The 22,043-nt window shown below is 41.8% G+C and overlaps 1 protein-coding gene across 2 annotated transcripts in view; it reads left to right on the top strand.

Moving 5' to 3' along the window:
• The first annotated feature begins 2,440 nt into the window (after positions 1-2,440).
• Positions 2,441-22,043, top strand: part of gpc5b (glypican 5b) — a 395,161-nt gene continuing 375,558 nt past the window's right edge. The window contains exon 1 of one of the 2 annotated variants that reach the window (XM_058990024.1): positions 2,441-3,127. In XM_058990024.1, coding sequence (XP_058846007.1) covers positions 2,959-3,127 — 169 coding nt within the window. In that variant the 5' untranslated portion in view covers positions 2,441-2,958. The remainder of the gene's footprint in view (positions 3,128-22,043) is intronic. The other variant, XM_034039535.3, reaches the window with a different exon arrangement.

Here is a 22,043-nt window from a genome sequence, read left to right as displayed (position 1 = left end):
ATTAGATGGATTCAGATGAGGGGCACTTCTGAGTGATTCATGATTAGACAGATGAGGGGCACTTCTGAGTGATTCATGATTAGACAGGATTCAGATGAGGGGCACTTCTGAGTGATTCATGATTTCTAGCACCCACTGCTGATCAGGTGTTAAAACTCTAAGTCAGTAACTACTCCATCCTCAGAAGCAGCTGCTGGTGGCACAGCCTGGGTTTGTGTAGAGTAGACATTGCTGGGGAAAGACAAGGGTGTGCAGCTGGACAGAATGTACTTAGAGATAGACCAGGTTCAGAATGTACTGACAGACTAGGACTAGAATGCACTGAGAGATAGACCAGGACCAGAATGCACTGAGAGATAGACCAGGACCAGAATGCACTGAGAGATAGACCAGGACCAGAATGCACTGACAGATAGGACCAGTGGCATCTGCCAAATGCTTTGTACTTGAGAACTATTATGTCAGCATCCACATAGTTTGTAAGTGATGCAATAACGTTTTTTTGATCCTAGAAAATTATATTTTCACAAGAGACAACAGTAGCAGAAGATATACTAACAGGCAACTTAATAACACAGCTGCAAATAGAAACATGGAAACCCCAGTGTTAAAACACCATACTGTACTGGAAAGATGTACATTAAACCTATTTAAGAATATTAACACTATACCACAGTGCAGCATAGTGAAGCTATGTCTTGGTGACATAGCTTCCTTGTTGCTTCTTTCTTCAGCAAAGCTACCTCATATTTCTACAGTCATTAACTGCACCTAGACCAAGCTGGTGCTGAAGAGGAAGAGCTTCAGTTTTTATTGTCTTCTTTATTTCCCGACCCCTGACCCGTCATGGTGTTCGAGTTGATTATGTCTGTGTTCAGGTGCTTTCACCACAGTTCAGGATCTACTTTTCTGTTATAGTTCCCTGCCAGCCTGGTGAACAGCTACTGTGGATCAAGTTTCCTTTTGTATTGCTGGCAGAACCCAGCTGAACACTAGATGGTGCCGGTGTTCACTAATATGAAGACACTGAGTTGCCTAACTATGCAGGTATTTTGTAGCAGTTTTAGCTGCTTATTGCTGAGCACGCCCCCTACATCAGCTTGAGGCAGTGTTTCCAAGGGATTTCGCAATCATTTATTACAAACATATGATCTGTTATTCATTTATTCAATTAGTTAAATATTTTAATATTAATTATTAACTGTTGGTATTTTGAACCCATACCACTATTTCATAAACTATTTAATTCAAATGTAACAAAGTCTAGAACAGTTTTATGCCTATAAAAGATTATTTATTCCTTCGAAGCAGACATACTTTAGAGTACTCTGCCCAAAATGACACAGCATGCTCAAACTCAAGTGAAAACCTCAATAGAGTGTGCTTAGGAGTGTGTGGGTTTGACATTGGTGATGCATTTCATGGTTAGACATCAAATATGTGTGGTTCTTCCGCTTTGGCATCTCTATTCCACATTTTGTGAAGACCATGGCATCTTCAAAATAGCAGCTTTGAACTGCTAATGAACCTTTTGGCATCAGAATCCTTCTTATAAACCAAAACAGACTCCTGACTCCTGCGACAGGGGTTTTCTTTATTTGGCTTCATTGCAATACTATGGAAATGGGAGACGTCAATAAAAACATATTTCTTTGGGCTTCTTCACACTCAAATGTATTAGTCACATTACTGCTTCCTGCTTCACTTCTTTTCAGTTCAAACCACATTAGGTTGCAGTTAAGCACTTTTTGATTATTGTTAGAAAAAAAAAATGTTACCTCAGTATTAAAAGCAAAACTCTTCTCACAATAGTCCTGTTCACAAAGCTTTAACTAACGTAGTGGTATCATTATTCATAAAACTGCTGCAGATTAAAGTTGGTTTATTTCATAGCAGTCCAGAAGATTTTGTTTTTATTGATGTATGAACAAGGTTTACAAATGGTTTAAATTCGCTTGCAATTCAATCCTAGTGGCAGAGGGACACATGGATATTTGACCGCTCGTGGTCCCTGGGCAAGCCTGAGCAAGGTGGGAATAGTGTAATGACTGCAGTATAAATAAGACCACTAGGGGCGGCCACTGATATGTGTTCAATCACAAACTGTGTTTAACCTCTTCATGTGTATCTTTGTATTTCTTTGACCGTCTGTCTGTCCGTATTTGACTGTGTACCAGCTGTCTATCTATCAGTATCTCTGTCAGTTTTCTACTCTCTAAAATTACGCATTTCATTCCCTCTAGGTAACAATATGAAACGCTGAATTCCCAGTGGGAATCAATTACGACCCTTATCACAGTCTGTTTTAATTTAAAGACGGTTTAGTAAAATACCATTGTTTACGTACGGTATGCTATGTGAATGCGAGTTGACAATTCGCATGGCGAATTGCGTTGTGCTGCTCCCAGTAACTATTTATATTCTATTTCGTGGTGGAGGGAGGTAGCAGCGGTATGCTGGATGTCGGAGTTGGTGAGTGTGGCTTTAAAAAAAAAGAGTCCCCGAGTGTCAAACTAATTATAGAGGAAGCCAATAAGCTCAGCTGTTCATATTCAAACTCTTTGAGGAGAGAGAGAGAGAGAGAGAGAGAGAGAGAGAGAGAGAGAGAGAGAGAGAGAGAGAGAGAAGGAGCAGCTTTCGCGGAGCAGAAGAAACTGGACTGTGAAAGAGTTGGTTATCCTGATTTTTTTTGCCAGCTCAAATAGAGAAAAGTCACTCAATTTTCACTGGCAGCACTCTCACCTGTCGATGATGTGAGAATATGTTGGAGGCGTCGTACAGGAATAGAAAACAGTTTTCATAATCGAGTCACGTCTGTCTTTTTCTTGGGGTGACACAAAGTTTGTGCTTGACTTTTTATTTTGTTTTTCCTTGGGGATACATTTAAATAGCACAGTGGATTTGCTTTCGCTCCATCAAGACGCAAGTGGATTTTTGACTGTGGATTGAGATGGTGCAATGTCCCAGGGAATGTGCCCACGCGTTTCCCCCCTTGTTGTCCCATTACTGCTGCTCCTGTCTGCCGGGGAGTTATGTTTGGGATCCCCCAGCTGTCAAGAGGTCAGAACCGCCTTCCAGCTGCGACAGATCGGCCCCTTGAAATGGGTACCCGACGTGCCCGGAACAGGTCAGTGTGGTCGGGTCAGGGGGTTCCTGGGGCGGGACAGGTAGCACCGAACGGTACTGGTCGCCAAAATGTACCAACATGTGTGCCAACCCTGAAGTCACGCTTGGCAAATCCGCTCGGTAACTCTGATTTCATTGTGCTTTACCACAGTAAACCTGTGCAAGATAAGCACAAATAACAACATTTTCATAATTGCGTTTACAAGAAGTAAAACAATAAATGTGTATGTTTCACAAAAAACATTCTGTAGAATAGGCAAAATCAAAATGATTGAAAATACCAACTGTATAACCAGTGAAGATGCGGATATAGCCATGCTATCGTATAAACAAAAACAATGTGGTGGGTCTCTTTAGCTGAACTGCTCCATGCTCTTAATCAGTAAACACATGTACTAATTGTTGTTCGTGAAATGCCGTCAGTGTTGCACATTTACAGTAAGGCTATACATATATCGTAACGTGGTCAAATGCTTTAAAATAATTTTTGAACATGCATTCTCGCAGTCCACCATACTAGAGATCACTTCCAGTGTTCACCCTCTTTTTGTAACTATATCGCTTTCATATTAATTATCTTTTCATCAGTTTTGTGTATATTTCATATACAGGTGATTAGAAAGTAAGTTTACCATATTCTTTCTCATCAAAATATTTAACAAATACAAATTATACATATATGTGTGTCTATACACTGATTTCAATAATCATACTGGAAAAATCACAATATATTGCTTTATTTGTAGCATGTAAAGGGTTTACAGTGCAATTAATGGCACAATATACAGATAACTGCCGCTTTTCATATAAGTGAGAATATATTTATCAGTATTTTTCTATAACTTATTGACTGGTATGGTTGTATAATGAATGACACAAAATGTTTGGTGACAGTAACCTAGACATAATACTGTATACTATATCCATGTATTACACTGTCGACTAGCGCATGCTAATATATATCGACATATTTCAATTGAATGTGATATCCGTAAGAGGATGTCTGACGGTTAGAGTTTTGTATTTTGCTTTTACATCCAGAGTAGCTGCTGCTGGTACTGCTGGTGTCCTGAGTATAATGAGAGTCCTGGAGACAACCTCCTGGTAATAGTGTCCTGAGTATAATGAGAGTCCTGGAGACAAGCTCCTGGTAATAGTGTCCTGAGTATAATGAGAGTCCTGGAGACAAGCTCCTGGTAATAAAGTCACTTTAGCTGTTATCACACTCCGTTTCATATCAGTCACACATGTATAAGTTGTACCATTAAATTCTACCCAACTTAAATTTCACAGGGAAATAAAAGCATACGATTCTAAGGTTTACATGTCAGTAAGTTGCTGTACAGTATTGACGTGCTATGAAAATAAAGTAGATCAGTCAATATATAAAGTTTATAAAGTAAGTTTTGGGAGGAAGGACTGTCCCCTACACACATTACATTATCCAATTCTGGCCTATCAGAGCTGAATAAAGAGTGGTAACTGACCCCTCTGCTGGTACTGTCTGTTATGTGGCGTCTGTTGCCTCGTACAATAGTACAACAGGACAGGTGGTGCACCCTAAACCAAGCGGCCTTGAGTCAATCATTATCTTCTGTACATTACCATAATCCGCAAAGCAACATGAATTATTCAAATGTCTGCTGTGGGTGTTTGTCCTGGGCTTCTTATTCCCTTTTTTGACTGCCTCTGCCTCTGCCTCTGCAGTTCTAGTTGCCTGCATAGGCTAGATCAAAGTGTCTTTATTATTATTATTATTATTATTATTCATTTCTTAGCAGACGCACTTATCCGGGGCGACTTACAGTCAGTAAATAAATACATTTCAAGAATCACAGTACAAGTAATAATACAATTAAGAGCAAGATAAATACAATGACTTTGGTTCTAGCAAGTACAAGTATGACAAAATACAATTCAATAATACAACAGATAACAGTGACAGTGATAGTTACATCAGGATACAATTAAATACAAAATACTACAGATTAAATAACACTTGACAGATTACAGTACTCTAAAGTACAGGATTTAAATGCAGTAAAATCGGGAGCAGATAAGAGCAAGTAAAGTGCATTAAGGAGTGATAAAGTGTCCAGAGGGAAAAGAGGAGTTCTACAGGTGCTGTCTGAAGAGGTGAGTCTTGAGGAGGTGCCGGAAGGTGGTCAGGGACTGGGCAGTCCTGACATCTGTAGGAAGGTCATTCCACCACTGCGGGGCGAGGGTGGAGTAAGCACTAGTGCCGTCTAACGATCTGTCACTTTGGAGCAAGTTTCCTTTAGTTTTACTAGCAGTACACTGCTGTGCACTATGTGGTGCCAGGGCTTATTAATATAAATACACTTTGGTTGGTCTAGCCTACATTACATGTCCATGGCAGGCAACGAGAAATGAAGAGCAGTTAACACAAACCTTAACAGAAAATATCAAATGTTTTAAAATAAGTAGCCCTGCACAAGACCCTTTGTGTTCACACCACCACATTAAAAAAAAACAAAAAGAAAAACCTCCAGTACTGCACTCCGAGCCAACGTGCTTCTGTGGTGTAATTATTGTGTATGCGGTGCCAGTGCCGGCGCTGTCAAACACTTTCTTTCACGCAATGATTTGAACTTTCACATTTCATATTTTACTACACCAAAAAGCTGAAAAAAAGCAGAGCAATTTTATGATTTTTTTATTTTTATTTTTTAAAGACAATCAGAATTTTAAAATGTTAAAAGAACCCTAAAGTTGCAAAATATATACCACAGTATGAATTATTCTATTATTAAGATCTATAATTTGCTCAAAACAAATTAGAGAAAAAAAGTAAAGTTAGAGAGCTCCTATTTTAATGTAGCCTATTGTTTTATTATTCTTATTTATTTCTTAGCAGACGCCTTTATCCAGGGTGACTTACAGTTGTTGCAAAATATCACATTACAAAATATCACATTACAGATGAGCAGTTATGAAATAGAATAAAGTCAGCAAAATCAAGTAAGAGAAAATAAATATAGTAAATAATTACGTTTGAGAGCGATTTCGACTAACAGCAGATAAACTTATAGTAAAAGTCTGCTTATAAGAGTAAATTCCATTAAGAGCAAGTAGTAAGTACAATAAATGGGTAAGAACTTATACTGTATGTAAATTAGTTTCAGTTATGGAGGATATTTCATGCCAAAATGAAAAATAAATTAATGAATGCATAAATACATATATAAATAAATAAATGTTGAAATAAATAAATAAACAAATAAATAAATATTATTTATTTATTTATTTGTTTATTTATTTTTCATTTTGGCATAGCAGCTACATTATCCCTTTGATCCTCTAAAATCGCAGCAATCTCTAGCAGCACATTGTGCCCCATCGCCACAGTAGTCAGAGTCACTGCACTCACACCAGAGCCTTTTTTAGACGGAGGCTGTTTTAAATAGGTTCCCTTCTCCATTAGGACTTTTTGAAACAGGCGGAACCACTTTAGACAGAAAGTACTCCATCCGACCACATCAGCTCTTGATTTCTGCATGTTAATTAGGTACCCACTTCATTTACATAACATTCCTCATACTGTCGGAATTGGGGTTTTGCGACTTTTCTCATCCTTCTTGGCTGTTGTTGATTTTTGCTCGGAACAAGAAAAACAGTCGGAAAGTAAAAATCCTGCCACAAAAGCCCTCCCTGACGGTCGGAAAAGCTTTGATATTCAGGGCAACAGTTCTTGAAAATAGTCTTAAATCAGATCTTTTTTATCATGATTTTGTAGGGTAGTGGAATAGCAATGTATGTGTGTGCGTGTGTGTGGCTATTATATTAGTACAGACAAGTTGGGAATGAAGTTCATTAAAAAGTAACTGTTAGATAACTTTCACATACCAATTTTTTACTGAAATGTTTAGTTTGTTTACATTTTGCGAAAAGTTGCATGCACATTTTTTTTATGTATGTGTTGTTGACCTCAGCTGGGCAAAGAAAGTGGCAAGAAAAACATACAGATTAGTTTAACGGTTAAAACTCAGTTGTTATACATGTATAAAAGTTTGATTTGTTTACAATAGTGTATGTCTTGGACAAGGGGTGGTTGTTTGTGCAGAAAACATTCGTGAATAGGGTTAAATGAATCTGATACTGCCATTGAGGCTTTTTAAAACATTGTTACATAAAAATATAATGATAATTAAAAGCAGATCAACAAAGAAAATAGAAACAAAACCATTGTTGACTTGCTGAGACTGCAACAGAACCTAAAATGTATGCAAACTCCGGTCGTCATTTTATTTCAAAGCAGTAGGAAGCTACAGCCAGGGCCAGACTTAGGCAAGACGAGCGAGGCGGCCACCTAGGGCCCCACCCTTAGGGGGCCCGGCGCTGAACCGGACTGCCCTGAGATTTAATGTGTTTGTTATGTGCCCTCAAAACGCTTAGGGGTGCAAATTTTGGGTACCTCATATAGCGCCAGCAACATTAAATTCAGATGTTTAATTTAGTTTTTTTTATTGTTTTTTTATGACTTAGCAACCATAGATGATAGTTTCTCATTGGGTCTTGACTACTCACATAACCCACTCGCACTCATCCACATACACAGGAGAGAAGGTTCGTGTCGTGTGGGAAAGTGGAAGCAAACACAGCGCACTTTTACATCAATTACATCTTTGTTCAGCAAAGGTACGTGGGCAATAGTAGTCTTAACAGGTAACAATACATTGTAAAATAATGTTTCGTGTTCGCAAGCCTCTTCATTTATCACGAAAGTTTTGCTTTGCTAGTTTATAGACAAATTTTGTTGATTAAAAAATGCCGATGCTTTGGTTAGATGTATATAATCTAGGGGTGTCAGGTTAACCCGAAAACTGAAATCGATAATTGAACCCACAATATCAAATCGATTGATAAAAAAATCGATATTTAGAGTTATTTTTGTTTTACCTACAATACAAAATAAGACACCTCTATATTATACTCTTACAATGTTTTAGTATCTCGCAACCCTGTGTTTAGAAAAATGTATATATGATTACCCAGGTACACAAAATATAAACTTTCAAATGAAAAAATATATAAGTTAATGTACAGTCAGTTACTTACTGTGTGTTGTCCTTAAGAAATATCCAACTAGGTCACAGAATTGTAACAGTCCAAAAAGAAACATAAACTATGTATATCCAATCTGTCCATTCAAACGTGTGTATTTTAAATGTTGTTTGCAAGGAACACAAGCCTGTCGACTTGCTCTGGATCCAGGGCTGCTCGCTTTTTATTTACAACGTTTCCTGCTTTCAAAGACACGTTCAGAGCGCACAGATGTGCCTGGCACACACAGGTATTTTTTGGCCAGTTGAGCAAGGTGTGGATATTTCAGGCCTGATTTTTTCCACCATTCCAGTGGATTGCTATCTGCTGAGAGTGGTGTCTCCTATAGCACGCCATCTCCTGCATCAGTTGTATTTCGCAATTCTTTGTTTCTTCTTGCCCACAGGTGTATGTGTCCCCAAACAGGTCACCCATAGCAGACAGCGCAGTTTTTCTGCTAGCTTCTTTATTTTCAGAACTGCCATGTTCATTTAGCAAATCAGTTTCATTTACAAAACGCTGTATCACTCTGTTTGAATTTCTTCCTGTACCTGACGCTTTTCTTGTTCAGATAAATGTATCAATCGGTGAAAGCGTGGGTCAAAGAATGACGTTTTGTTCAAAAGCACGAATGTTGATTGTCGTTCTTCTTTGTCGTACCTCAAACTCAGATCACTGTAGATTTTGTTTTTCATCTCCTTTATTACAGGAATTTCAGATGCTGCAAAGTTTTTAACTTGATTGATCAGGATGTGCTGAAGAGGTAAAACAGCTGGAGCTGTGGGGTATTTGTCTGTTGATAATGCAGCGGTTGCCGTTTTGAATGGTTTCAGAGTTTCACGGATATTTTCAACAACCATCCATTCGTTAGTTGTTAACTCCAGATGCGAGAGCTTTTTTTCAAAGATTACAGCGGCCACTGCAGCCTGTTGTTCTGATGCTCGGCAAATCATGCCGTAGGTGCTGTTCCAGCGTGTAACACAGTCATTGTTTAATATTGTCATTTTTTAAGCCAAGCAACTTTTGCTTATCCTCCAGAAGACATTTATCAGTTGGTGACCTATTGAAATGTGCAGCAGAACTTAAGTCGGGTAAGTGTTCTTTCGACTGGTCCAGTATTCAGTCCCTTCCGTACAGCAAGGTTAATTGTGTGAGCCACACAAGGGATGTTGATCAAATTGAGATATCTTTCTACTGCGTTGACGTAGTTCAGTGCATTATCAGTAGTGACAGCAATTACTGACTTGCGTATATTAAAATCATCCACAATTTCTGAAATACACTCTGCAACATTTTCTGCTGTGTGACTTCCTCAAAGCTCTTTGGTTTGCAGAACAAAATCTTGCAGTTCCCAAGAATCAGTAATGCAATGCGCTGTTACGGTAACATAAGCATCGGTGGCTAAGGAGGTCCAACCATCTGTAGTTAAAGCAATGTCCTTACAATCATGCAGTATTTGTTTTACATTTGCACGAGTGGTATCATACAGTTTAACTATGTTCTTTGAAATTGTTGTGCGACTCGGAATTTAGTATCTCGACTCCATTTCACTGCAAAATTCCCTGAAACCATCACCCTCGACAATGCTGATGGGTCTCATATCTTTGCAGATGAATTTTACAAGAGATTTCGTAATTGCTTCACTTCGTTGACCGGGTAACGCAGCAGCAGAAGTTTGTTGAAAAAACGCTGTCATTCGTGGCTGTTTAGGACATGAAGGCCCAGCCGTTTCTGATCCCTCCTCCTTACCGTGTATTTCGCTGCACTCAAGTGGGTGGTGTTTTTCCAAATGTCTTATGTTCGCTGTATTTGAATTATAGGGGAGTTCGCGTTTGCATAATTTACATACAACATTTTTTTTATTTTCAATCTGTCCTCCAATCGTCCAAAATCCGAAATGACGCCAGTATTTGCTTTTCGTACTGGGTGGTGTAACAATTGTGCGCTCAGGAGCACTTCTACCCGCCGTTATCACTTTTGTCAGACATCTTTCATTTATGAAAACGAACCGGAAGAGAATTAATCAGTTTCGCGCTGCACTTGAGGAGATACATTTGAACCTTAGTGCCGGGTATTTGTGTCGGTATTTCAAGTAGACATATTGGTGGCGTCCTGTAATTTAAATGCCAATATAGGAAGTTTGGTGCAACATTTAGTTTATAAATTCCAGAAATTTAATAAACTTTGCCATTATCGATGATCCAGTTTTACTATCGATGATCGTAATAAGGAGGAAAATCGATAAAAATATCGATTTTCGATTTTATCGTTGCAGCCCTATTATAATCATGGATTTATGTTAAAACCAAATCAGTTGTTGCAGCTAATGTAAATCTAATCCATTAATACAATTCAATGTAGCTGAATTCACAAGCTATTGTTTTGGTAATATGTCGAACGTTTAGGCTACTCAGATCTGCCATCTTATGCCCGGGATAGACAGGCAGGCATGTGAGGCATTTTGCTGCCTGTATTGCTGCCATTGCTTTCATATGGTGTTGGACAGATCAGTGTGGGACGATACCGCTCGTCCCGCGGTGTCACGGAGCGGTACCTCTCAAATCGAATACAGAACGACCGTCGGTGGATTAACCAATCACAGCCAAGTGCTGACAACATGCGCTTGCCAAAATCATGAATGAAGCTGTTGTCTACGGAGGTGTCCAAGCACCCTAGTCCTTGATGCCTCCCATATTTCATACAAGGACAGGCAAGCCAGTATTTTATACATCACCCCTGATAAGCATCCTTCCTGTAGCCAATTTGATACTCTTATCAAGTTTTGCTTTTTTTCATTATTTCTGTAGTTCACTACTATTTTTACAAAATAACTGGAGTAAAAGGATATCTTTTCTAACACTTTATTAGTAGTTTACTTGCTGTCAGCAACATATTGTATGTTTCTCTGCTAAGCTGATCGCTCATTTCATACACCTACGCACTGGGGCTGCAACGATAAAATCGAAAATCGATATTTTTATCGATTTTCCTCCTTATTACGATCATCGATAGTAAAACTGGATCATCGATAATGGCAAAGTTCATTAAATTTCTGGAATTTATAAACTAAATGTTGCACCAAACTTCTAAACAGCCACGAATGACAGCGTTTTTTCAACAAACTTCTGCTGCTGCGTTACCCGGTCAACGAAGTGAAGCAATTACGAAATCTCTTGTAAAATTAATCTGCAGAGATATGAGACCCATCAGCATTGTCGAGGGTGATGGTTTCAGGGAATTTTGCAGTGAAATGGAGTCGAGATACCAAATTCCGAGTCGCACAACAATTTCAAAGAACATAGTTAAACTGTATGATACCACTCGTGCAAATGTAAAACAAATACTGCATGATTGTAAGGACATTGCTTTAACTACAGATGGTTGGACCTCCTTAGCCACCGATGCTTATGTTACCGTAACAGCGCATTGCATTACTGATTCTTGGGAACTGCAAGATTTTGTTCTGCAAACCAAAGAGCTTTGAGGAAGTCACACAGCAGAAAATGTTGCAGAGTGTATTTCAGAAATTGTGGATGATTTTAATATACGCAAGTCAGTAATTGCTGTCACTACTGATAATGCACTGAACTACGTCAACGCAGTAGAAAGATATCTCAATTTGATCAACATCCCTTGTGTGGCTCACACAATTAACCTTGCTGTACGGAAGGGACTGAATACTGGACCAGTCGAAAGAACACTTACCCGACTTAAGTTCTGCTGCACATTTCAATAGGTCACCAACTGATAAATGTCTTCTGGAGGATAAGCAAAAGTTGCTTGGCTTAAAAAATGACAATATTAAACAATGACTGTGTTACACGCTGGAACAGCACCTATGGCACCTCCCAGTCTGTCACCTCTAGCCACTAGACCACACTGCCTCCCTCCCAGTCTCCCAACTCTAACCACTAGACCACACTGCCCCCTCCCTCCCAGGCCCTCAGCTGTAACCACAAGGCCACACTACCTCAGCTGTAACCACAAGGCCACACTACCTCCCTCCCAGTCCCTCAGCTCTAACAATAAGAACCACACTGTCTCCTTCCCTGCCTGTCCCTCAGCTACAACCACAAGAGCCACACTGCCTCCTTCTCTGCCAGTCCCTCAGCTACAACCACAAGAGCCACACTGCCTCCTTCCCTGCCTGTCCCTCAGCTACAACCACAAGAGTCACACTGCCTCTTTCCCTGCCTGTCCCTCAGCTACAACCACAAGAGCCACACTGCCTCCTTCCCTGCCTGTCCCTCAGCTACAACCACAAGAACCACACTGCCTCCTTCCCTGCCTGTCCCTCAGCTACAACCACAAGAGCCACACTGCCTTTTTCCCTGCCTGTCCCTCAGCTACAACCACAAGAGCCACACTGCCTCCTTCCCTGCCTGTCCCTCAGCTACAACCATAAGAGCCACATTGCCTCCTTCCCTGCCTGTTCCTCAGCTACAACCACAAGAGCCACACTGCCTCCTTCCTTGCTTGTCCCTCAGCTTTAGCCACTGGACCACACTGCCCCCTCCCCCCATCTCTCAGCTCTAACCACTAGACCACACTGCCCCCTCCCCCATCTCTCAGCTCTAACCACTAGACCACACTGCCTGATCGATATTTCTGGCAATGATACAGCTCTGGTAAAGTACTGCAGTGACGAGGGTTAACTGCACAACTCCTAAGCAGCTTGACCTGAGTAATGAACCACAGGGATAGTCTCTGCAGACAGTGGATTAAGTCTGTGATGGCAATTGGAGTGTTATTTACATGCAAGTCACTCACAGAGAAAGGCCCTCTAGGGAGGATTGGATCCAGCTAGACAGAGAGGATAGGAAAGGATTGGGTGCATATACTGCCTGGACACTTTACTGGGACCTGTACCTAATAGCAGGTTGGGCCACTGTTTGCCTTGATCACAGCCTTGACATGGCATAGACTCCACAAGGTGCTGGAATGTGTCATGCAGTTGGTGCGTAGCGGAAGACAGGATTGTGATAAAAAAATGCTTCCTTCAAATTCATCCCAGAAATGCTCAATTAGATTGAGATTAGGGATTGTGGTGGCCAGAGAAGATGCATAATTCTGGCACAGTGGATGGGATAATCTGGTGCACTGATGATTTTAATGTAACCCTTCATGCTGGCACCTTTTCTGAGCAATAATAGTGTGTTTTTAAAAATAGTTGAATTTGACCTGAATTTATGCTCTTTCTTATTTTTGTTTTGATGTCATTTTTGACTAAATTAGATAATCAGACGGCCTTCTTGATTTGCTTTAGCTGCGTTTTGTCCCTTCATCGCCTTTCTCCTGATACAAAGACATTTGTGATGGCTGCATAGCCTTGATATCTGTGACCATTATACATTACAAAAATGTCTCAAGAAGTCCTGACTGTTACATTACATGGATACCGACATTAAATAACCATATTAACGTACATAGCTGGTTCTCATATAACGCAACAGCAAGTTTTATATTGAGACTAATGTTGGTGAAAAACCTGTCCGTGCCAAAACCCATGCATGCTGTTTACTGCCTCTCCAATTGGGCAGGCCAACCAAAACATGTGAAAATGCGTGTGTTTGAATGGGAGGCATGACCCAATTGTAGGGGAACAAAAATCTATGTGGAATGTGTTCGGGTTAAATTGGATTATTTACCATTTAACCTGGCCACAGCAAAGGGATGGCTGAGTTAGTCAGTTCAGGGTAGGAACTTGTAAGGGGAGAGATCAACTGGTCCTGTCCTCTCACAGCTCTGTCATGAAAGCTTTCCTGCCGGTTTAAAAGGCGACTTGATTTTTTTGTGTTTAATTTGTTTTATATGGCAATAAAGGGCTCAACGCTGTGCTTAAACACATCTGTTAACCGATGTAATCCCCCTCTACCTTCCAGACCATCGGCCAGTCTGCCACAGGGACGGTTCATTGTTGTTTGGCAGGTTGATTGTTTGATCTGATTTCCACAAAGTCCTGGGAAGTTGAGAGCCATGCTAATGAATGAATTGCTTTGTCAAGCAGCTGGAATGCCAGTTAAAAAAAGTGGTAAGACCTCTACACAACGAGCTTCATTATCACCTGCAGGGGATGCATAGCCCCTTCCAGAGAAGTGCTTTTCCAATTGAGGTGAAAGGATGGCTTGCAATGAGTATTGGATTCTGCCCACAAAAGAAAAGGAATTACCTTCAATAACAAAATGTTTTAAAGAATGCATTAAAATATGTTGCATCAGGAACTGTATGTCAACCCAGTGACTGGTGGCATCTTTACAAAAATGATGCTGCCCATCCCAGTTACCAGAGCAGACATGCATAGGGGCAGGTATGGGCAAAGAAGTGAGCTTGAGCTGCAATGCGAAGAAACCTAAAAAACACTACAATTTGCAAACGAGGCTCTCAGGAGCTGAAGGGGTTGTGGACAAAGACCACTTTTATTGGGCATCTCAAAGCTGCCTCCTGTTCATAGTACAGGGTGTTATCAAGTCAGTTATCTGAGTTACTGGGCTACAGCATTACCGTAGCCAGCTGTATTGTCCCATAGAAAGAGTTGCATCTCCACCTCACCAGAAGAGTGCCTCGAAGTGAATCCTTCCAGGTGAAGCAGGGACTGCACAGTGTGTGCTGTCTGGTGTTGGAGGTGACAGTATCCTGTGTGAAATCCAAACCAACACAACACATCTGAAGTGAGACTGCTGGCCAGGATGGTGGGTGAGCCTCAGATGCCCATTGAAATGAAGATAGTTAAGCAATTTAAATCAAGGGAAGTAATGTTAAAACTTTACAATGCATTAGTAAGACCTCACCTAGTATATTGTGTTCAATTCTGGTCACTTTGTTACAAAAAGGATATTGTTGCTCTAGAAAGAGTGCAAAGAAGAGCGACCAGAATTATCCCGGGTTTAAAAGGCATATCGTATGCAGACAGGCTAAAATAATTTAATCTATTCAGTCTTGAACAAAGAAGACTATGAGGTGATCTGATTCAAGCATTCAAAATCCTAAAAGGTATAGACAATGTTGACCCAGGGGACTTTTTTGACCTGAAAAAAGAAACAAGGACCAGGGGTCACAAATGGAATTAGATAAAGGGGCATTCAGAACAGAAAATAGGAGGCACTTTTTTACACAGAATTGTGAGGGTCTGGAACCAACTCCCCAGTAATGTTGTTGAAGCTGACACCCTGGAATCCTTCAAGAAGCTGCTTGATGAGATTCTGGAATCAATAAGCTACTAACAACCAAACGAGCAAGATGGACTGAATGGCCTCCTCGTTTGTAAACTTTTTTATGTTCTTATGGTCTAATCCACTGTTGTTATTTATTATTATTATTATTATTGTTATTATTATTTATTATTTATTTCTATCCAGGGTGACTTACAGTTGTTACAAGATATCACATTATTTTTACATACAATTACATTATTTTTTACACATTATTTTTACATACAATTACCCATTTATACAGTTGGGTTTTTACTGGAGCAATCTAGGTAAAGTACCTTGCTCAAGGGTACAGCAGCAATGTCCCCCACCTGGGATTGAATCCACGACCCTCCGGTCAAGAGTCCAGAGCCCTAACCACTACTCCATACTGCTGCCCCTCTTGGTTCATGCTATCACAGCTAGGCCATTCCACATCTTGAAGTGGGTAACATGATGAGGGAACGCACACTATTTTCCTTCATAGTACACACGGCACTGTCTGTAAAGTTTTATTCAATTCGCTCGTGGTCCTTCTTGCAAACCATCCTTTGGTATAGATGTAAGCTATTGAGTATCAGGATGGTGGATACAATGTGACTACATGTTCCCAGATGCATGCATTAGACGCCCCTATCGTATTGATTCTGCTTCAGAACAAGGGCTGTGTTATAAACCCCACTGTGCTGTAAGCAGCTACCTCTGCATACAGCAGAAGAGACTTCATTCCCACCACTGCCTTTGACTCGCAGGTTCTGCATTAGGAGCCTGCGTTACAGCCAGCACCAACATTTTAAGGATGGAAAGTTAATGTTTTTGCTTTGGCGTAAGTGTGACTGTGAAACGGTGAAAGCTTTTGTTAACATTTGTATTCTCTGTCCAGTGATACTGTTGTGCTTTCCCCTCTGGGTGCATGGGTTTGATGTAAAAGCCTCCGTATTCTGCATAGATTCAACCAGTGCATGCACAAACTGAAAGGTTAAACTTTTTTGTTTAAAGTCTGGGGTGTATCAAATTGGAGCCCTTGACACATTTAATTGGCGTGCTTGGTGTAAATCGCAGGTGGTACGGTTTTCAACTCTAGTATCCTCAGACCTTGTTGAGGTGAAAGGGGAGGAAGCTCTGTGCCACTAACAATATAGCTACACGACTGCCTTTTGATACAGTGTATTTGAGCATGGCTGTGTAAAATCAATCAATCAATCAATCAATCTTTATATAGCACCTTTCATAGTGGACCACCATCACAAAGCACTTTACAAGATGCAGTAACAACAATAAAATCCATAATGCTGTAAATACAGAGAAATGCATAATACATGATATACAGTAAAAAAACAATGCATAATACATTAAATACAGTAACAAATACATAATACATGATAATAGCATAATACATGAAATAGTAGCAACAACACAGCAGCTAATAGCAGATATCAGACTTAAAGAGCATGGAAAGCAAGAGAGAACAGGTGGGTCTTGAGTTGATTTAAAATGAGCGACGGTGGGAGTATCACACACCAAAGCTGGGAGAGAGTTCCAGAGAGTCGGAGCCATGAAGCTAAACGAGTGTTCTCCAAGTGTGGTGCACTTTTGCTTGGGGATAACAAGCAGGCCAGAGTCAGAGGACCTCAGCTTGTGGGCAGGGACATATCGGGCCAGCAAGTTGAGGAGGTACTCAGGACCTGGGTGATGAAGGGCATTGTAGGTGAGCAGGAGAGTTTTGAAAGTAATCCTGAACTTTACAGGTAGCCAGTGCAGCTGGGCAAGATGGGTGATGTGATCAAGTTTTTTACACCTGGTAAGGATCCTGGCAGCAGCATTCTGAACTAGCTCTAGTTGGTTTATGGTGCATGCCAGGAGACCACCATATAGTCCAGTAGTCCAGTCAAGAGGAGGCAAATGCATGACAAAGTATCTCCCCATCCAGGAGGGAAAGGTAGGGAGGGACTTTGGAGATGTTTCAAAGATGGTAGAAGGAAGATTTGACCACAGAGGAGATGTGGGCATCAAAGGAGAGGTTGCTGTCAAGAAGTACACCAAGGCTTTGTACTGTGGGGGAAGGCAGCAGCAGACAGTTTCCGAGGTTCAGGGCAGCTATATTGAGATTAATCTAAAACTCAGCTTAAGTTGAGTTTTAGATCCTACGAAAAGGAGTTCAGATTTGCTAGTGTTCAGCTGAAGAAAATTGGCAGACATCCAGGCCTCGATGTCTTGAATGCAAGCCGAGAGCCGGACCATGGCAGAGGGGCTTCCAGGGTCGAGTTTTAAGTAGAGCTGGGTGTCGTCAGCATAGGAATGAAACATAAGGCTATGTTGGCGGATGAGGTGACCCAAGGGAAGCATGTAGATATTGAAGAGAAGGGGCCCAAGAACAGATCCTTGGGGGACACCACAAGTGACCGGGTTTACGACACCACTGCATCCAGCATAGAAAACAGACTGCATGCGTCTGCATAGGTAAGAGGACATCCAGGAGAGACGGGTTCCAGAGATCCCAGCATACTTCTGAAGGTGGTCAAGAAGAATTCCATGATCTATGGTGTCAAAAGCGGCTGTCAGGTCAAGGAGGACTAGCACAGGGCTCCCGAGTGGCGCATCCAGTAAAGGCGCTCCTCGCAGGATGTGCCCTATAGCCTGGAGATCGCTGGTTCGAATCCTGGCTATGTCACAGCTGACCGTGACCGAGAGTTCCTAGGGGGCGGCGCACAATTGGCTGAGCGCTGCCTGGGTAGGGAGGGCTTAGGTCGGCAGGGGAATCCACGGCTCACCGCGCATCAGCGACCCCTGTGGCCGATAGGGCGTCTGTGGCTCTGCAGCGGAGCCGCCAGATCTGTGTTGTCCTCCGGCACTATAGGTCTGGTAGCATTGCTGTGGATCTGCAGTGCGAAAAATGACGGCTTGGAAGGAGCACGTTTCGGAGGACGCGTGTTTCAGCCTCCGTTTCCTGAGTCGGCGGGGGGTTGCGAGCGGTGAGCCGGGGATACAGATAATAATTGGGCATGCTAAATTGGGGTGAAAACCGGGGTAAAAATAATTGGCGACGACTAAATTTATAAAAAAAAAAAAAGGAGGACTAGCACAGAGGGATTAAGCAGGAGATCATTCACAATCCGGAGCAGAGCAGTTTCAGTACTGTGATGCGGCCGGAAGCCAGACTGTAGAGATTCAAGCAGATTGTTATACGTGAGATGTTTCATCAGCTGACTGGCTACAGCCCTTTCGAGAGTTTTGGAGAGAAAAGGGAGATTGGAGATGGGATGGAAATTAGATAAGCCGGGTCGAGGGAGGGTTTTTTGAGTACCAGCGTAACTTGGGCAAGCTTAAGGGCAGCAGGAACCAAGCCAGAGTCCAGGGACCGGTTGAGAGTGTACGTAATGGAAGGAGCAAGATCAGAAGCACAGAGACAGACAAGGTTAATCGTCCAGGGGTCCAGAGGGCACGTGGCAGTAGAGAAGGAGGAGAGGGCAGGAGGAGCACCCGGTGGAGAGTCAAGGTGGTCAAGTAGTAAACTGGGTTTGTGGTGGGAGAGCGTAGAATAGATGTTGTCAATTTTGTTTCGAAAGAAAGAGGAGAAATCATGACAGATAAGAGAGGAGGAGGATGTAGGATTTGGTCAATGGTCTTAAAGAGAGCACTGGTTTTACCGTGTCCCATAGTTATGATTTCAGAGAAGTACTTCACCCTGGCCATGGCAAGCGCACGCCTGTAGCTCGCAAGATGGTCGGTCCAGATCTCTCTATGAACCGTTAGTCCAGACAACCTCCACTTGCGCTCAAGCTTGAGGCAGGCAGATTTAAGCAGTCGAAGTTCGAGGGTGTACCATGGGCAGTTTCGATCTTTCTTGACGGTTCTGGTTGTAAGCGGGGCAACAGTGTCGATGACATGAGTAAGGGTGGCATTGTAGAGGGTCACCGCATCGTAAACTGAGGACGGGAGAGTACCAGTTAGAGGGGATGCAGAGACATAGTCTGAGAGTTTCAGAGGATTCAGCAGATTCTTGGGACAGAAGGAGATAACAGTATCAGTAGCGGAGGAAGGAGCAGGGAGATTAATATTAGCAGTGATTAAGAAATGGTCAGAGAGACAGATATCTGAGACAGAGAGATTGGAGATATCAAGACCCCTGGTGATGAGCAGATCCAGGGTTTGTCCTCGGGTTTGAGTGGGGACGTTGACAGATTGAGAGAGTCCAAGACAGTCCAGAAGCGTGTTGAAGTCGGTCACTAGGGGGGAGGAAGGCAAGTCAACATGAATGTTGAAGTCACCTAGGAGTAGGATTTTGTCAGAAGTGCAGACGAGGGAGAGGAATTCTGAAAATTCTGCAATAAAAGCAGAATTGTTCTTTGGTGGACGGTAGATAACAGCAGGGGTGAGGGACATGGGAGAGGGGAGCTTGATGGCAAGATGCTTAAATGAAGAAAAGGCTGGCAAAGAAAGAACTGAGGACTTGAGCACAGAATTTGCAATAACAGCAGTGCCACGACTTGGCGAGTGAGGTGAGGTTTGTCAAAGAGGGAATAGCCCTTTGGGGTGGTTAGATGCAGCGAGTGCATGTCATTTACAGAGTGCCAGGTTTCATCTAGACAGAGAAGATCAAGATTGGCATCAGTCATACGTTTGCTGAGAAGCAGAGATTTGTTAGTCAGGGAACACCAATTGAAAAAGGAGATTTTCAAGTTTGTAGCAGTCAGCATAGGAGGAGAAGGAGTTAGTAAAGGTATGTGGAGCAGGTACTTACCAGTGTTCATTCTGGGAGTGGCGAATGAGTGACCCCGCTTTGTCCAGGGGAGTCAGACATTAGGTGTCAAAACAGGAATGAGGCCTCTACTAGCCATTTGGAGGGATTTGGGAAAGATCCGCGCTCCACCTGTCCTCGCTTGGACTGCCACAACTCAGACTGCCACAGCTCAGATCCTCCTGTTAATTACAAATCAATTTTAGTATCAAAGGTAATCAATAACACTTGAAAGGGGAGGGGGATTCACTTTTTATTTTTCTCATCCCTATAACCTACTTTACATAGTGTATTGGCTTTCCCTTTTTGGCACCCTCCTTTCCCCTGCTGTATCAGGGTTCTGGACTGGTGCCAGCTTAGTGCAAATTACACTGTGTGGCACAGAGATCCCAGTGGGGGAGGCAATTACTCTACACTGGAGGATAATCTGACACACATTGTTAGACGTGATATCTGTCCGAGACTAGCCTCTTTCTTTCATCTCCACAAGAGCATTCCCAACCTGAGAACTCAGTGGGGACAGTAATGACATTACCTGTGATCCACACAACACACTATCCGTTATTATTACTTTTCTGAAATATAACATTAAATTAAAAGACAACTTGGCAATATCTATATAAATATTTTAAAACATTAAAAAAATTATAAACACAGTTCTAAGAATCTCTGCTCACCCATTTTTCATTTGCATTTCCCACTTTGTCAACTTAAACCAACCTGTGTTTAATGGTCTCCTTATGTGCAATGATGAAGTAGGTTAACTATTTCGCTGTCTGGCTTACACATCAAAAATAACACTTGATAGAGTAGTGTGGAGTGTGGTTAGGGCTCTGGACTCCTGACCGGAGGGTCGTGGGTTCAGTCCCAGGGGGGGACACTGCTGTTGTACCCTTGAGAAAGGTACTTTACCTAGATTGCTCCAGTAAAAACCCAACTGTATAAATGGGTAATTGTATGTAAAAATAATGTGATATCTTGTAATAATTGTAAGTCGCCCTGGATAAGGGCGTCTGCTAAGAAATGTAATAATAATAAAAAAAACACTGACAATATGTAAAACTGTGTATCAGTGCATGGCCCTTATATAAACTGGAGAATGCACTGTCAACATGGCCTAACAGTAAATTGAGCAAATGAGGGAATACTGGATGGGTGAGATATGGAGGGGGTGCTGTAAATTAACTGTGTGAGATATGGAGGGGGTTCTGTAAATGAACTGTGTGAGATATGGAGGGGGTTCTGTAAATGAACTGTGTGAGATATGGAGGGGTGCTGTAAATGAACTGTGTGAGATATGGAGGGGGTTCTGTAAATGAACTGTGTGAGATATGGAGGGGGTTCTGTAAATGAACTGTGTGAGATATGGAGGGGTGCTGTAAATGAACTGTGTGAGATATGGAGGGGGTTCTGTAAATGAACTGTGTGAGATATGGAGGGGGTGCTGTAAATGAACTGTGTGAGATATGGAGGGGGTTCTGTAAATGAACTGTGTGAGATATGGAGGGGGTGCTGTAAATGAACTGTGTGAGATATGGAGGGGGTTCTGTAAATGAACTGTGTGAGATATGGAGGGGTGCTGTAAATGAACTGTGTGAGATATGGAGGGGGTGCTGTAAATGAACTGTGTGAGATATGGAGGAGGTGCTGTAAATGAACTGTGTGAGATATGGAGGGGGTGCTGTAAATGAACTGTGTGAGATATGGAGGGAGTTCTGTAAATGAACTGTGTGAGATATGGAGGGGGTGCTGTAAATGAACTGTGTGATGATCATACATTCTCCTGACACTGCTAGTAAATTGTAACTTCATGATCTGGCCTTGTTCCTGTATTTATTTCTGCATGCAAATAATGTATGCCATATCTAAGGTTATAATATATAATAGATCCTAATACTGATGCGATACAGCCATTTGAAATGTCTGCA

Source organism: Acipenser ruthenus, chromosome 17 (genome assembly GCF_902713425.1).
Source record: "Acipenser ruthenus chromosome 17, fAciRut3.2 maternal haplotype, whole genome shotgun sequence".
Taxonomy (NCBI): domain Eukaryota; kingdom Metazoa; phylum Chordata; class Actinopteri; order Acipenseriformes; family Acipenseridae; genus Acipenser; species Acipenser ruthenus.
This window is presented reverse-complemented; position numbering and strand designations above follow the sequence as displayed.